The sequence below is a fragment of the Pelodiscus sinensis genome, chromosome 5 (assembly GCF_052426305.1).
Source record: "Pelodiscus sinensis isolate ZL-2025 chromosome 5, ASM5242630v1, whole genome shotgun sequence".
NCBI lineage: Eukaryota > Metazoa > Chordata > Testudines > Trionychidae > Pelodiscus > Pelodiscus sinensis.
The window spans coordinates 112,900,081-112,912,683 of record NC_143056.1 but is presented as its reverse complement, the minus strand read 5'-3'; the positions used below and the strand labels follow the sequence as shown (position 1 = coordinate 112,912,683).

Genomic DNA, 12,603 nt, shown 5'->3' with positions numbered 1-12,603 from the left:
CTTTGCAATTGCTAATTCTGTCTTTCCTAATGCATGTTATGCAGTGTTTTGGATGTGTTTTGCGAAAAGGGAAAGATTTACTTCTATGTGTGAATACATGGGCACTTATGTTAAAACCATCATTTTAAGATGCAATTAATGACAAACAGAAGGGTGAGAAATGAAGTCTTTGTGTTAGACTATGAATGTTGTAACTCTTACTTATAAGTTCAGCATACCTATACGGTGAAATTTCATAGGAGAGGGGGAAAGTATTTAACAGTGCCAACATTGTATGATCCTTAAATGATGTGTAGGCATCCTGTTTGCCTTCTGCATAAGAACAAATTTCAGACAAAATGACGAGGGCTGATGAATTGTTTTAAAAATAGCCACCACCTTTATATACATGGAGCCAGCAGCTAATTTTTCAGGGCAAGTTTTCATGTGTCTAAAGGCTCAATCAAGTTCAGAGTTTTGCAGTGTGTTTAGCCAATGTAAAACATGCACACTACTATCTTGTGTAATTTAAAAAAAAATCCCAGAAAGGGAAAGAGAGAAAGAAATTGAAGAGTGACAGCCTGTGTGAACAGAAGAAGTGTAAAAAGGAACTGGAGTTTGAGCAAAAACTTGCCAAAGAAAAAGAAGAGATGTTAGAAAAAGAAAAACAGCTGAAAATCAACCGGCTTGTACAAGAGGTATGTTGTGATAAGCATTGGATTATATTTCTTCTTATGATTTTCCTCTATTTCATCATAGTTTCCTTCTGCAGGCAAGACTCTAATAAAGCGTGTCTGGGACACAGTTCTGTGAGGAATTTGAGCACGTGTCTAAGAATAAACGTGTAGTCTCATTGACTTAAAATTTATGGTACCATAAGTACATTGCTGGGGTAGGCCCTTGCCTTGTCTGTGGACAGTGATATCTCATGGGTTATTTAAAATAACAGATTATAGATATACCTGGTAACATGTGAAGCATACTAAATTTATGTTGAGATCAGTGCCCACCTTTTTCCTTATTCATATTTTTATTACCAAAAAAACCCCAAATTATTTGCAAAAATAATATTTGTAGAGCAGAAATTCAGTGCAAGACATAGAAAATAAAGAATTACTAAAAATAAAAGAAAAAACATGACTTGTGCAAATAAAGAAAATATTTAAATAATTGAGGTGATGAAACATAGTACTGTACTATGTTGGGTGTAAAATTAAAATGGGGCTGAGATCTTTTCAAACAAGCGTCCGTAAACATAGATATGAGAAACAAACTAAAATAAAAGGAAATGTTGGAGGGGGAGTATTTTGGAGAAATGTTATTAACTCTTTACATGTCGAAAGGACAAAGGGACAAATTATTTGGTGGTATAGTGCTCTTGGATTCAATGGGGTTAGGCTAATAGAGAGTTTATTCCAATGTATTAAATGCTTAAATAACACAAGATAGCAAAATATACACTAGTCTGTTGCTAAAGGATAACAGAGAACCCTACTCTGAGTTTCCTTATTCACAAGAGCAGCTCTTCCTCAGATGGGTAGTCCTACTGGTTTAAAGACTACTCAGGTGGGATATTTAGGAGCTTTCAAGGATCGGTCTAATGGAAGGCAGTTAAATAGAAAATGACTCATGAGAACATAATTGTTTTTTGCAGAAAGTATTTTAAAGTTAAATACATTTTATATCTTCTAATTTTGTACGTGGTGTAACCTCATTACCCTTTTTTCTATGCCATGGCCATATGGCTAAGGTATCTGAGACAGAGCGAGAAGACTTGGAGGAATCAGAAAAGGTTCAGCACTGGGTGGAAAGACTTTGTCAGACACGGTTAGAGCAGATCTCCTCTGTGGAGAATGATTCTCCTGAGGTAAAAGAAAACTCTTGCTTCTCTTTCCACTCAACTGTGATCTGTAAATGACTTTTGCATGTTTTATATGCAGGCAGGGAGTTTTATTGGGTGTGAACGAGAAGAACCTGTCCCATTCTTCCCTTTTTCAACCGTTAAGATTAATGGTATTTTGCATTTGACATTCTGCACATTTTTAGGGCGCTATCTTGTTTGGGAAATGCATTACCATTGGCCAACGTGACCACATAATATGCCCTGAAAAGCAGCATGACCACCTGACAGTTCTGTATTCTCTTAGCTGACCCTGCAAGATCGGCTAGAATGGCTTTTGCTAGCCATATTAAAACTGGAGGCTATGGAGACTTTACCACCCGTAATAATGGTGCCTTCCAGGCAAGAGCATTTCAGGATGGAATCACTGCTATTCAAGATCTTGAATACATCCCAGAACTATGCTACAAAGAGGAATAACAAAGGGCCAAATCATGTCTTCACTTGACAATATGCAGGAGAAGGGGACAAAAGCTGAGGGAACTCTACAAGAGTTACTTAATAAACATTCACATCCTCCCCTCAAAGGGAGGACATTGAAGAAAGGGAGCACACAGAGGAAGGTTTGTGGCCTTATAAATCCAGAGAGATTTTCCCACCCTCCTGCTTTTCTGGCTCCTCTCCGAGTACAGCTGTTTCAGGAGGAATGCAGCTCCCTGAATTCACTTGGGAATGAACAATAGCAGCTGCAGAGGGGACCCATGGTGATCTCCTTCTTGGATAATTTTTAGCATCAGCAGAAAGCAGATGGTCCTCTGCTCCTCCTGGCCCTGTGCCCAAAGCCAGATGACTCTCCAATAGAAGAGTTACTTGAGGAGAGGGATATGTTTCTGCAGAGATTCCTCACACCATCTGCACTCACTAGCTGCAGTCTGGTGGATCACACTTTCAGTGGTGGAAATGAAGATACTACGGCCAAACTCTTAGACATATATTCAGAGTGATGCTGCTCAGAACTGTTTACTAGCTCACTGCTGTATTTATGCTGCCACTAATTACTTTATTATTATAAAACTACTTGAGGAGATAAGCTACTATAAATCAAGAGGACAGGTTGATTCTGAGGGATTAACCTGTCTGAGCTATTTACAGCCTTGTACTATTATGTGTTATTATTATATCCGTAAAATTGGCAGCAGTTTCCAAGGGTTAGAGAGCAGCCAATGAGATGTCTTTTCTTAGGTTGTAGAGCTACTCATTGATATCATGAGATTTAGTTCAGACTCATTATGGATAATTCAGCTATAAAAATCAGATCAAACAAGACTGGAATAAATATTTTGGTTTTGATAGGGGTAACTCAAGCCTCCTTAATTGTTCCTCTGGAGTGTGGACAAAATAGTGGATACAAAAATACTGATTGAATTTACTTTTACAAACATTTTAACATGATCCATGACAAATGACTACCAGGGACATTTAGACCACATTCATATAAAATCCCTTCTCCGCTCCCCCAAATCTGGATTCATGTACTCCCTTGTGCGGAGGATCTAGTTCCTGTCTTGTCTCCTATGGAATTCCTAAGCCCAGCAAGGATTCAAGCTCTGCTTGGGTTACCTGCATTGTCTACTCTAAGCTCTGTGGAGATGTGCTTGAACACCAAACTCCTAGAAACTAAATCGCACACTCCCCTGCCTCCCACATGTGTGCCCCGCCATTGCACATCCAGCTTCCACTCACCGGCACATCCAACACCACCATCATCACATACGCTGTCCAAGTGGATGTACTCCCAGAACTGCTTATCAAACACTCGGGACTCTGGCCGTTGTTAGGTTGGCTGGGGTACTTGATCTCTGAATTCCTTAGCACTCTATTTTTTCCCTCTTTAAACTTCAGTGCTGTTTATTTGCAACCTTTACTCCGGATTCATGTTTTCTCCCCAATCTGCAAAACTGCTTAAATAATTTTTTAGTATTTTGGGAGCTGCGTGTAAAGTGCTGTCCTTTTACACAAGCCACTTTTGCAATGAGTATTTCTTGTTTTCCATTTGTTTTGCTTTTTGTCTGTTTTTTTATATCCCCAGCCCAGCAATTAAATACTGTATTTCTATTAATTTTATTTTTAAAAAGCAAGGGTAAGTGCTTTTTGTGCACAAAAGGGCTCCAGGAAAAAGTTGTGAATATGGGTTTTTTTAATAGGAACCCAAGACCTTACAGTACTACATTAATTATAGCTTGTAGTGTTGTGTTACTTGCCTTTAGTTTGTTCAGGTCCCTTACAGATAGGTGCACAGTTAAGGAAGATCTCTGTTGTCATTATGTTAGTTGGCTAGTGGACGAACTTCTGCTTCTCCTTCTGCTACATCGATGAGGAGGTTTGCAGGTGGTCTGCAGCTTCACACCACAGACCTTGATGATATTAACCTGGATGATGTTGATAAGCCTACAAAACGCATAGCACCTCTCCCTCCACCACCTCACGCAACTTCTGCAACGTCAGCAGCTCACCCACTTTCTTCACCACATGTCCCATCTTCAAGATGTCCAGCCCCCACAGCTTCTTCAGGTTCACGGGTGACTTTATCATCATCCACTGGGATGCATCCTCCTGCACCTCCTCTCCCTGCCTCCTTACCCAGTCAACCCACTGGATCTCTCTGTGTACCACCCATGCTCTTAGAAGAAAGAGTGGGAATCCAGTGTTACCATTCTTCTGGCCCTACAGAGTCCTTACATGGCTGGGAAACAAAAAATTACAGAGGAAGATCTACTTTTGGACCCATTAGCTCTCAGAATAATGACCACACCTATTTATCAAGTCCAAAGGTATAAATGTATTGCATTCTCCTCTCATTGAACATACATCATTCTTATTAGTGATGTATACCAATAGCAGGTGGAGAATACAACTTGTGTGTTTGCTGTGCATGATGTTCCAGATCTTCTGCATGCAAATATCTTGTGTGGAATGAATTCATAAATAGCATATTTTATACTTGGCCAATATTACCATATAGCACATCATATTTTAAGTACAAAGAAATCATGTGACCTATTTAACTCTATTTGCACAGAAAAAAAAACATGACTTAAATTTGATCCTGAATTGTTTTGCTCAATGAAAGTAGTGGACAGAAAACACTATGTTGAAGTCCAGTACAGTATTCAGAAATTTGAACTCTTAACTGATCACCAATAGTAATCATTTTATGGGAACAAGCCTAAAAGTTCTCACTCCAAATCTGAGGACTGTCTCTTTTTATTAATTAGTTTTCCAGGAAAATACACTAATTGTCCCTTATTACAAACTCAATAGATATATTCCACAAAAAGATCTTCTATACTGAATATTTTAAAAATTTAATATATTTAATTCCATTATTCAGAAGAAATATTTCTGCGACTTAATCATGCCAGTGTTTTGCTTTATTAAGGACTATCATGTCTGGCACATACTCAAATCTTTGTAATAAAAGCTCTTTCTGCAGATATTTTATACTAGTTTCAAACAGTTCAGCTGTGACCTTTTGGGTAGTTTGCATGTTTTTCTGCATGGATTCATTGCATTGTGTGCTGTGGTTTTCTGCAAGATCATTTGGAATAATAATAATACTATGTTGTGGGTATCGCAGCTGAGTAGGAGTAGGACACATGGGCAGAGGACTAAAATAGTTTATTAGTTCTCTGCAAAAATGTTCAGATTATTTCTATTTAAAGGATCATTTTAGAAGAGTGAATTATGATTTTTTGATTAAGGAGGGGAGTCAATAAACTTGGCTTGTAATCAGATTTCAAAAACACTTTAGTTTCTCTGGAATTAGAATGCAGCTATACCTTTTTATGGACAATAGATTTTCTCAATGTGTTCTAAATCCATGGTTTTCAAACTTTTTGGGTTCAGGACCCATTTATAAAGGTTTATGACCTGTCACAACCCTTAAATATTCTGGGATGGTTTCTAAATCCATATTAGGCATCTAAATAAGGCTACATCTAGACAGGAGCGCTATGTCAGAATACTGGAAGTATCCCAAAATAGCTATTCCTCATCTTTAAAGATGCCCATTATTTTGAAATAACGGGCACGCTATTCCAGCATCCCTGTAGCCCTCATTCCACGAGGGTTAAGGGACTTGTCAGAATAGCGATTTATTTTTAAATTTGGCGCTATGTAAACAGCACCAAATTTTGAAATAAGTTATTTTGAAGTTGCCTCAAAATAAGCTATGCAATTTGCAGTACAGGAAAGGGTACTGTGTAGACACACCATAAGTTACCTTATCTTCAAAAGTGTTAAGCACACACCAGCTGCCATCAAACTCAATGAAGTGTAGATATGAGAGATTTTAGCGCTTAATAAAATATTAATATTGAGCCAATCTTATGCTACTGTATGTATGTAAACCCCTTGTTTTATCATCTTCAGAGTTTCACATCAAATTCTGGCCTAGCTGTATGTCTCAGTTACTAAAGAGGGATAGACTATTCCACTCTGCCTGTTGAGATGGGTTTAATTCCTTCTTCTTAAGTACTAGACACTATCAGAGACATAATGGTAGAACACATGGTCCTTGGGTTTGATCCAGTTTAGTTCAGAATGTGGCCTGGTGTGCCTGTTCCTTTTTAAATAGCTTAGTGCATATTATGGGGGCTAAACCTGACTAGCGGTACATTTACACTGCAAGCTTCTTTCGGAATAAGTTTTTCAGAAGATACCTTCTGGAAAAGCTTATTTTGAAATAGAGCGTCCACACTACAGTGAAGCCTCAAAATTAGTCCAAGCAGGCTCCCATAATGTGGATGCTCTATCTTGACTTAGAGCCCCAGGAGCCACTGGGGAGGAATAACTTTAGAATGGCCCTGGTGAGGAGCTATTTCAACATAGCAGCAGTGGAGCGTATACACACACACCTTATTTCAAAAAAGCTTTTTTGGAAAAGGGCTTATTCCTTGTGGAATGAGGTTTACCACTGTCGGAAAAAGCCATCCGTTATTTCAACTTTCTGTCGAAATAATGGAATTGAAGTGTGGACACTAGTATTGTTTTTCTGTTATTCCAGAAAAATGGTGCAGTGTAGATGCGTCTTAGGTTACTTCCAGTCAACTGAATAAATCTGATTTTATATTCTAGATCTTGTTTGTTAGACCAGCCAAAGTTGACAAAAAACAAAGTTTTATTATACTGGTCTCTTAAACAGACTTTTTAAATTTTATACAAATAGATTTCTAAATCTTTTCAGCATCAATAACTTTCTTCACCATGGCCATTTAATTGCAAGTTCTGCCAGATGCTTGCCAGTGCTGAAGGAGTGAAATTACTTGTCAACTATTATTAGCTATCAACTGTTTGTTTGCTGATGTGGCATGAATTGATTTGAGCATCCAAGTAAGATTAGTAGATATGCAGTATACCTCAATGAAGCTATTATTATTTAGGGTCTAAGAAACAACTCCCGTGTTGGCAAAATATCATCTGCATCAAGCAATCCACTGGTATGTTATAAACTTCTAATAATTTATAGTTTTATGAACTTCCAATATAATCCCATGTCAAGGAATTTGAAAAGGGAGTGATTTCAAATAGGTGCAGGATCTGATTTCTCCTCTTGAAATATGACCATCATATCTTTAGATTGAGGTGTGTAAGGCAAGTCATTCCATGTATAAGATACTTGGTAATATCACCCTCCATGTACCAATTAGCAAACCAAAGTCCTAAGAGTATAAAAGACTTTCTCAACAATGAGTCTTCACATTTCAAAAGTGTCAGAAATATAGGCTTGAAGCATGCATATTACATGTACAATATTTATTCTATGTACCGTCTATTCGTATTTCTGTCAGGGAGACCTACAACATCATTACAAGCCTATGTTTTTTAAATGCCATTTGGGAGAGCATAAAAGCTGAAAAACACGTCAATATAACCAGTCTTAAACAGTTTTACTGAAAGTATATGTAGACATTGGGTCATATTAGAAGGGATACACACTAAGGCTGAGTCTACACTATCAGGTTTTATCGGAAAAAGCTACGCAAATTGTGCTCGGCAATTTGCATAGCTTTTTCCGATTGTTTTTCCGGAAGAGGCTTTTCCTCCATTTGGCCCCATCTAGACAGGGCCAAATGGAGGGAAAGTCTCCTCTTTTGGAGGAGCCCTTATTCCTCATGAAATGAGGAATACAGGGCTCCCCAAACTAGCACGTTTGCTATCAACTGTTATTAGCTATCAACTGTTTGTTTGCTCATGTGACATGAATTGATTTGCGCATCTGAAATCAGATTAGTTGATATGCAGTACACCTCAATGTACTTCCGTGAAAAAAAGCAGAAGAGCAGACGTGTTCCCTGGACACCGCGGGGGTTTTCCGGGTTAATCCCGGAAAACCCCCCGCAGCGTAGACATAGCCTAAGAAAAGATATAACTCCCAGTTCCAGTAGCATGCAAGTATTATGTTGGTGGAAGCTATTTTTAAATTTCTTCCTATAAAAGCTTCACAAACTGTTAAGTCCCCTATGTTCCATGATGCAATGCAAACATAGTTGCTAGTTGCAGTGAATAAATGCTGAAAAAACACTCGTCCAGTTTGACAGACAGATATATGGGGGGGGGAACCCTTGGGTTATATTTTTAAAGGCTGTTATGGATTTAACCATGTACTGTATAGCACCGGAGTGGAGAATGTGTAGAATGGGAAAAGATGTTGGAGAACCTTTTCATCCTCCTGTGGAACAAGACAAGGATCCCTATATATGCACAGGAGTGAGCTTGGGGGAAGACCTAGCTGATGCATTGGCCCTTCTAATATACCTACAGAAAACATGATCTGAGGATTATTGATATATTTAGTCCACTAGATAGGCATATCCATATGTTATCCACAGCAGTATGTGCTAGCTGGCAGATGCTGGGACACACGTTTCTTTGCTCAGCTTGATCCAACTACAGACATTTGATCTCTATGTACCCTCAGATTCTTATGAGACCATTTAATCAATGTTAGCAAAAGATTGTGTGTTGGTAAACACTACACTACTCCAAGGAATTCCCTAGTGTCTTCCCTAGTGACATAGCTCCAAAACTTTTCTCTGCATTCTAAAAAATACTCTTTTTTACTGTAAAAATGAGATTGTGTACCCAAGTTACTGGAATTATTCAGATCATTTCCATAGTAACATCTTGTACTACATACGTGATACCATCATGTTTCCTATGAGAAATGTCAACCAGAGTGTACTGGGAGTTGTTGGAGCTGAGTCAGAATCTAACCCAGAGGGCTCAGTCCTGAACTCTCTATTCAGACCAAACTCTCATTGACGTCAGTGGGAGTTTTGCCGGAGTAAGGAGTGTAGGATAAGGCACGTAATTTGTATATGTCAAATTATTAACTCTGAAATGCCTCAGGGTATGGACAGTAATTCATAGGGCAAATGGACTAATTACTGTGGCTAACTTGATCTTAGCCCAAGATAAGTGATATTTTAAATTCATTCTGCTGATACTATTATTGGACCTAACCAAGTGAGTTATAAGATCAAGAACACATATTCCTGCGCATCCAGAAATATAATCTATGCTATCATGTGCCGAAAGTGTCCGTCTGCTATGTACATTGGACAAACATCTCAGACACTTCGCCAAAGGATTAATGCCCACAAAACAGATATCAGACAAGATCACAAAGAGAAAACAGTTTCTTGCCATTTTAACCAGAAAGGACACTCTCTCAATGACTTAACCACCTGCATTCTGCTACAAAGACCTTTTACATCTGCACTTGAAAGGGAATCCTCTGAACTGTCATTCATGTTAAAATTCAACACTTTCCAAAAAGGACTCAACAAACATTTGAACTATCTCACCCATTACCAAGATAGTTTCCCCAATTATCACCTCTAATACCATTAACTCACAAACATCCCACTCTCCCTACCTCTAATATCATCAATTCACAGACACTTACCTTCCTTCCTTCCTTCCTTCCCCCCCCCCTCCGCATCCCCCTCCTGTTCTGCAATGTGATTTGTCCTTTTCATATTTGTTCATTTTTTTTAATTGTATCCTTTGGTATATATGGTTGTGACTACTTTCTTCCACTATTTGATCTGAGGAAGTGGGTCTGGCCCATGAAAGCTCATCATCTAATAAACCATCTTGTTAGTCTTTAAAGTGCTACATTGTCCTGCATTTTGATATTTTAAATGGTTCTAATAGAATAATAATAAATTACAGGTCTGGTGAATTTCATTTTAGAAAATCAGTTGAGCTACCTGACTCCTGTATCTTTAACAGTATCACAATTCCAGTTTAGGTTCTCTGTCTCATTATATTCATTGTTTTTTAGCATAAGTTCTTTAGCTCATTAATCAGTTCACTGCCTCTATGGGATAAATGCTAAATGCAAGGATAAAATTTTCTTTCATCCATCTGAAGTCATGGTTTAAGGAAGAGACTCAATTATTTAGATACACCAGGAATGACATTGTGTTTTGTCTTATTATCATTATAGATCAGTTAATAAAATACTTGTGACAGCTTTCTGTGATACTAGTGGCAATAAATTCATAGCAATGAAGTGATACATATGGTGGTATCTCTAATATGATTGGTTTGCACAAACTGCATTATCTGTAATTTTCTTAAATTGAACCCCAATAGCAATTTGCTCCAAGCCCACCTACCCAGCGCCGGCCAGGGGTATCTATAGTCTCTAAGCCAGTCATGCTGCAGCCTGATCCTAATTTTATGGTCAGGTCAACGACCAGACCAGAGGCCCTGGTAAGTCTTTTCTAATATTATTTTTTGAGTGTGGTAAAGCTGAAGAAAAATATTTCTTGTTGAATTGACTTTAAAGAGTCAAAGTTTGTCCTTTTGGTCTCTTAAATAACCTATATTGAATTGTTCTGAATAATCTGACTATGGTATGTGTTAAAGGTCTCAGTGTAGCTTTCTAAATAACAGTCTCTCTTCTCTCACAGAAAAGCATTTGGGGGAATTTTTAATGTAGTTTTATTTTATACACAGCTTTGATTTTATCATTTTTGCATTCATTAATCCAAAAAGTAAAATTTGCTATAAGTAGCAAGATTGTCAATGTTAATTTTTGCCTTCATAAGGAAACATAAATATATCATTTATATAAATTTCAGATTCTTCCCAAGGAAAATGTATACTTTGTTAATGTTAAATTATATCCTACAATAGACTGATGTTGTGATTGTCCCCTTAAGTATTATGCATGTGGATTTTTTTCACACCTGTTTCCAGTGTAAATGAAGATGTATTGTGCTACTGATGAAAGTCTTAGAGTACATCTAAACTACATGCCTCTGTTGGCAGAGACATGTAGATTTGTTTGTTCAGCAAAGGTAAATGAAGCCGCGATTTAAATGATCGCGGCTTCATTTACATTTACATGGCTGCCGCGCTGAGCCGACAAACAGCTGATCAGCTGTTTGTCGGCTCGCCGCTAGACTGGACGTTCCGCCTGTCGACATCAAAGCCCTTTGTCGGCAGCCCCGGTAAACCTCATTCCACGAGGAATAACGGGGCTGCCGACAAAGGGCTTTGATGTCGACAGGGGGAACGTCCAGACTAGCGCGCGAGCCGACAAACAGCTGATCAGCTGTTTGTCGGCTCAGTGCGGCAGCCATGTAAATGTAAATGAAGCCACGATCATTTAAATCGCGGCTTCATTTGCCTTTGCTGATCTGTCTAATCTACATGCCTCTGCCGACAGAGGCATGTAGTCTAGACACAGCCTTAGAATGAAAGGGTTTAGGCTAAATCTTGCACTGCTCCCTGGAATTTTGTTGTTTTAGTGACTACATAGTTTGGCCTTTTGGGAGCATAATAGATCATTAGTAATTTGGAAAATAAGGACAATCTTTAAATCTTTACTCAGGAAAAATTATCATTAAGTCAATGGAGGTTCTGTCTGAGTAAGAATCAATGGCCTAGATTTGTGACCATTAGCAGCAGCTATTTACTAGAACAATCGCATTGACTACATTTTTTGAATGGATGCAATTTTGCCTATACGTGAGTGAGGCTAGTGTGATAGGCTATGATCCAATACCCACAGATGTCAATAAAAAGCATTTTTATTGGTGAAAAATAAATTGCATCCACAATTAAAAATCTTGAATTACAAGCCTGTGTTATGAATTCCAGTGTCCTAAAAATTAACTTCCTTATTATCAACAATTGCCATTTATTAAAATATTCAGAACGTTTTGCTTTAATAAGATAGTGATTCTTGTTCCTCTGTTTTCAACATTACAGTGAAAACAGATACCGTTTAATTATCAGTTTTTGTCAGACACGTTCAGTCTAGAACTGCCTTATTATACATGTTCTCAAATTACTATATGCAAAGAGAGCTGATTTTTACAAGATCAATATTAATTCCTGCCTATGCATCAGGAAGCAGGACTGTGTCTTTTAATAATGGGTAAAAAGACCCTGAATATAGCTATTTCATTTAATTATACACACAAACATTTCATTTTAGTTTGGAATGAATGAAATAATTCAATCATTTACCAGCATCCCAAGCAATTTGAATTTGCTCATGAAAAAAGACCAAAATGATAGTCCAGAGTTAATGTAATTTAACTTCTGAAGAAAATGTGACATAAATTGTAAAACCATCGCTTTGCAAAAAGCATAGTATCCTATTACATATCTATTGCTTACAATTAGTCTTGAAGAATTAGAAACAAGAATCACCTCCAGAGAAAACTTTGTCATGACTTGTTATGCATATACATATGTTT

At 37.8% G+C, this 12,603-nt stretch overlaps 1 protein-coding gene across 1 annotated transcript in view; it reads left to right on the top strand.

Annotated features, from left to right (window-relative positions):
• Positions 1–12,603, top strand: part of USH1C (USH1 protein network component harmonin) — a 102,559-nt gene that overhangs the window by 64,696 nt on the left and 25,260 nt on the right. The window contains exons 16-20 of the mRNA XM_089778829.1: positions 525–677; positions 1,730–1,889; positions 2,127–2,221; positions 4,150–4,650; positions 10,484–10,603. Coding sequence (XP_089634955.1) covers positions 525–677; positions 1,730–1,889; positions 2,127–2,221; positions 4,150–4,650; positions 10,484–10,603 — 1,029 coding nt within the window. The remainder of the gene's footprint in view (positions 1–524; positions 678–1,729; positions 1,890–2,126; positions 2,222–4,149; positions 4,651–10,483; positions 10,604–12,603) is intronic.